The sequence below is a fragment of the Vigna radiata genome, chromosome 7 (assembly GCF_000741045.1).
Source record: "Vigna radiata var. radiata cultivar VC1973A chromosome 7, Vradiata_ver6, whole genome shotgun sequence".
NCBI lineage: Eukaryota > Viridiplantae > Streptophyta > Magnoliopsida > Fabales > Fabaceae > Vigna > Vigna radiata.
Window position 1 is genome coordinate 28,214,733 of NC_028357.1, and position 4,715 is coordinate 28,219,447.

The window sequence follows — 4,715 nt, forward strand, 5'->3', positions numbered from 1 at the left end:
GAAAAATCCTTGCTGTTTGGTAAAGAGGAGAAGGTACCGATGACTGGTTCCTTTCTATGCTACTGCTGCTGAAAGTGGCTTGAAGGGTTGATTCACCAACGTAGACCTTGCCACTTTCGGTAACACTGTTGTCTGACCCACAATTTATGAAGTACTTATCTGGGACGTCGTAGCCCAGTGAGGCGAACTGCAGCGATGAGAGCTGAAGAAGGAAAAGAAGTGCCACACAGAGCTGAACAGTCGCCATGCAAAAATGTTAATCAATGTTTAGTTTTGCGCATGATGTTGAATCAGATAAGAATAGCATGGAACTCCAACTAGAAGAAGACTTCAACACAGGTCAATGGCAGCTTTGATCTTTCTTCTTATTTTTTCTCTTTTAATTTTATTCCGAAAGTTTATTTATGTACAACTGAACTGATGAAAATGGAAATGGAAAAGTCTTCCCACAAATTTCAGAATTATGAGTCCTTACAAGATTTCCTCCAACAATAAAAAGACATTTCATAATATGTGATTTTTAACATAGTATTTTTATATTTGATGAAAGAATAGAACAACTATCTTTTAATGAATTCTTGTCATTTATAATGTCACTTTATCCTCTATCCTAATAATACTTTATATCTGTTTTTTATTAAAAATGGCCCAAGTGACATGTCTTAAGTCTTAGTTTTTTTTTTTTTATTTATATAGGAAAATTTGAAATATATATTACCATAATAAGCAATTTAAAAAAAATTATCAGAATAAACCAGGTGTGTAAATTCCACGTAACTTCACAGTGCATCCTCAAAACAACTTCTACTTACTCTAATTTAAAAAGTGAAAATCGTTATGTTTCTTAATAACTTTATTGTGATGCAATGGATTAATTAAATAAGATCTCCTCCTTTTTAAAAACGGACCTGAAAGTTTCTCCACTCAAGTATTCATATAAAATAAAAAAGAAAACAAAGGTTTTTCATTTTTAAATTTTATCAAATTCCATAAAAGAAAATTCTAATCTTAAAATAAAAAGATTTATTCTTTATTCAAGTTCTCAATAAATATTAATTAACATTTCATTGATGGATAACTTTTTTCTTATTGATTTTTTTAATTATTTATCCAATTCTAATTTAAAATAGAAAAAGAAATGAGATTCTTGAGTGGTCTATCCTCTTTAAATGAATAATGTCTTTAAATTGATTAATTCATGAAAATAAAAATTCAATATTCAATAATGAAGTATTTACAAATTTATAAGAGATTTATTTATTTATGAATTATTACATTCAATCTTTTAACTTCAAATGCCGCTTCAATAGTTATATAAAGTTGTTCTAAAGGTTATAAGCTATATATTAACTTGGATAATGATATTTAGACAACATTTTTTTGACAACATTTGAACATTGATTGCGTGTCAATCTATGATTGGTCAAAAATTACTCCACAATCAATAATAATAATCATAAACATTATTGTGGAATAATTTTTGACCAATCACAGATTGACACATAATCAATATTCAAATGTTGTCAAAAAAATGTTGTCTAAATATCATTATCCTATTAACTTTAACAACTACGATATAATTCTTTATTTAAAACATAGTTTCAGTTTTTTCTATAAAAAAAATATAACAACTAATTCTACAAGAAAAAATTGAAGTCGATAAGGTCATGATAACTTTCAATTGGAAATTGAAAATTAATTGATTGTAGAGTACTTGTAATTGATTACTAATGTACTTTATTTGTTTTACGTGCAACTATAATCGATTACAATTTTTTTTTATAGTTGATTATCAAAGGAATTTATTTGTGAAACCCAAAAGTGCAATGAATTACGTCTCTAATCACTTATCAGAAAGGTTTGGATGCTACCATATATACGACATATTGTATCAATAATTGAAATTTGTTGATAATTATAGAAATTTGTCGTTAAAATAAAATTATTGACAGTTATATTAATGACAAAAGAAATGATAAAATATCTGTTAATGAATTTTATAGATAAATATCAATCGTTTAAATCTATCAATATATCTTCATAAATAGTTATCAATAGATATATTTTTATCAATAATGTCTGATAATAATTATCACAATTTAGTCTTCTTTTTTTCTTCCTCTCTTTCTTTTTCTTATTCTTTGTTATTCTTTTCTTTTGTGGTCATAGTTGTTACTTTCTTTATGTCTTTGTGTCACTTCCTCCTCTTTTTCCTCTATTATTATCACCACAGGTGTTGTTACCATTATTTCCTTCTCTCCTTCTCTTTTCCCTCCTTCTCTTTTTTTTTTCTCACTTATTTTTATTTAATTTATAATAAATATTTCATCAAATTTGGTAGAAAGATTGAGTTCACTTTACCTACTAGATTACTAATAGATTTAAAAAAGAAACAAGTACTAATAGATTTATCAACAAATTATCGATAATTAAAATTCTAAAATTTTTCTTATTGAAAAAAAAAATTATCAATAAAATTTCATATGTAATATGATATGTCAGTGATATGATAAATCTAATATCATATATAGACAAAACATTAAAACTTAATTTTTAACTGTTTTTTTCCTCTCTTATACGTTATTTAATTTTCTCATGTTTACTTTAAGAGACTTTCAATTCATATTTAAATTATTAATAATAGTTGTGTGTTCCCTTTAAAGAAGAATATGTGCTCATAATGACACATTTAATGAATTCAGTATTTAAAAAATGAGTCTTAATGTTGTTATACCAAGTCCTCGAGACTCTCTTTTTTTTTTCCATAAAAAGTTTACCAAATATGTTTTAAACTTGTCCATACCAACATTTTTGGACCTGTGTTGTTAAAATATGTTTTACATTTACTATTAAGTGTAATATTACTATTAAAAATAAGACTCTATAGACAGAAAACAGTCTTCAAACAATTGTTGATAGCATTATTTCAAAAACAAAACAATAGTTAATCCCTAAAATACTTAGATATCATTGAAAAGATTAACTAGAGAAAGGAAAGGCACATTATATTATCTTTCTAGAGAACATGAAGATGGCACATGTAACTTATTTTGAATTAGAAAATTTTAATAATAAAATTCAAACTTGTAAACTTGTACAATCTATTAAACCACTATATTGACTCTATTTATATATAAAAAAAAAAAAAATCAACACTGGAGTATCTTGTAAGTAAAAAACAAAACAATAGTATTAAATTATTAATTTTTTTTAATTCCAAACTCTATACGGCTAAACTCTAAACCTAAATTAATATAAAATTGTCGTCATAAACTTGGACCATCTTCTGAAAAAAATTATAATACATAAAAAATTGAATTTATTAATTCATCATTTGGGATATCAAGGGCAATGGAAGAAAACTATTGTCATCCCTGTCTTCATTTCAATTTCTTTATTAGTACTGTTGACTGAATTGTAAGCCGATGCATCTACGAATACAAACTGTTTCTTACAGTTTTGGAAATTTTGCGTGGTAAGAAATTTGATTTCTTGGAAAAATTTATGAAACAACTGAGGCAGAATTTGGCCTTCATCATTTGTTAATTAAGAAATTGATTAATGAATAGGTTGAAGATCACAATGATCCTGAAATGGGAAAGGAGGATCGGAGTAGGATCCATTAAGAATTGCAAAGGTAGTAAGCTTGTTTGCAGCTTCTGTGGCATGAACTCCATCCCAGCTCACGTAGTTGTAGGGGTCATTGCATGCAGTTGCTGTCACTTTTCTGCCTTTTATCACTTTGGAATTGCCACAGTAAACTTTAGGATCGAAGTTGTAGTCACCTCCTCCATAGCCGCAGCAAGCTTTTGTACCATACTTAAGCCCTGTTTCAAAAAGGAGATAAAAGTCAGAAAAATAATGAAGAAATTCTGGTACTCTTAAACAAGTGTAGGGATTTGTGTTTGAACCATGAGAAGTGGGATGCTGGAAGAGCTCCAGCAGAACAGTGAAAGTATCCACATAAATGACAGAAGCACCGGAAAGACTTTCTCTGATTTGTCTCAGTGACTGTTTCAACATATTGTTGTATTCCCTTACTGCATTGTTGTAAGAAATCAAGCATCCAAACTCATCAATGTCTGAACTGTTATGAGGAAGCTGGACCAAGAATGAAGGGTAGCATCCCACTGGTGCAAGATTAAGAACCAAAAATGTACGTCCTCCAAGATTGTATAACTCCTATAAATTCATTGAGCTAAACTCAATTATACATCTTTTCTTTTCACTAACTTTAGATCTGAGTTGTTGTTGACTGTTATGGTAATCTCACCTTAATGGTAGCAGCAATTTGTGAAACAACTTGAGGGAGGTATTGTTGTACTCCACCTATGCCAATGGAAGCTAAGTTGGAAGTAAAATCATTCTGGCCAATGTAGAATGTGTAAAGAGACTTTCCAAATATATCTGGTGAAGGAAGCTTGGATCCTGAGGAACAATCAAAAGAAACTATTACAATGCTTTAGAATTAAAAGACAGAGTGAGAACTAGGAAGTTTGTGCATTTTGTACCTTGTTCATGCACTTCATTAACTTTGGTTTTGAACTGCTTCATTTGGTTGAGCTGGATGGCAAGAGAGAAGGGACTGATCCCAGTGACAAACAAAGAAGTATTAGGTAGAAGCACAGTAGATGCCAGTGTAGCATAATTAGCTCCATGTCTATAATCAGATCCAATTGATTGCAGATATGGACTCAAAAATGGCAATCCAAGAG

At 28.9% G+C, this 4,715-nt stretch overlaps 2 protein-coding genes across 2 annotated transcripts in view; both read right to left on the minus strand.

Moving 5' to 3' along the window:
* Positions 1–247, minus strand: part of LOC106766263 (probable receptor-like protein kinase At5g24010) — a 2,718-nt gene extending 2,471 nt beyond the window's left edge. The window contains exon 1 of the mRNA XM_014651004.2: positions 38–247. Coding sequence (XP_014506490.1) covers positions 38–247 — 210 coding nt within the window. The remainder of the gene's footprint in view (positions 1–37) is intronic.
* A 3,116-nt stretch (positions 248–3,363) lies between these two features.
* On the minus strand, positions 3,364–4,713 carry LOC106766264 (GDSL esterase/lipase At4g01130; the record flags this gene model as incomplete). The annotated part of the gene is made up of 4 exons (XM_014651006.1): positions 3,364–3,827; positions 3,912–4,182; positions 4,274–4,428; positions 4,512–4,713. Coding segments are annotated over 4 exons (897 nt in total), but the record flags the coding sequence as incomplete, so codon positions are not given.
* Positions 4,714–4,715: the final 2 nt, after the last annotated feature.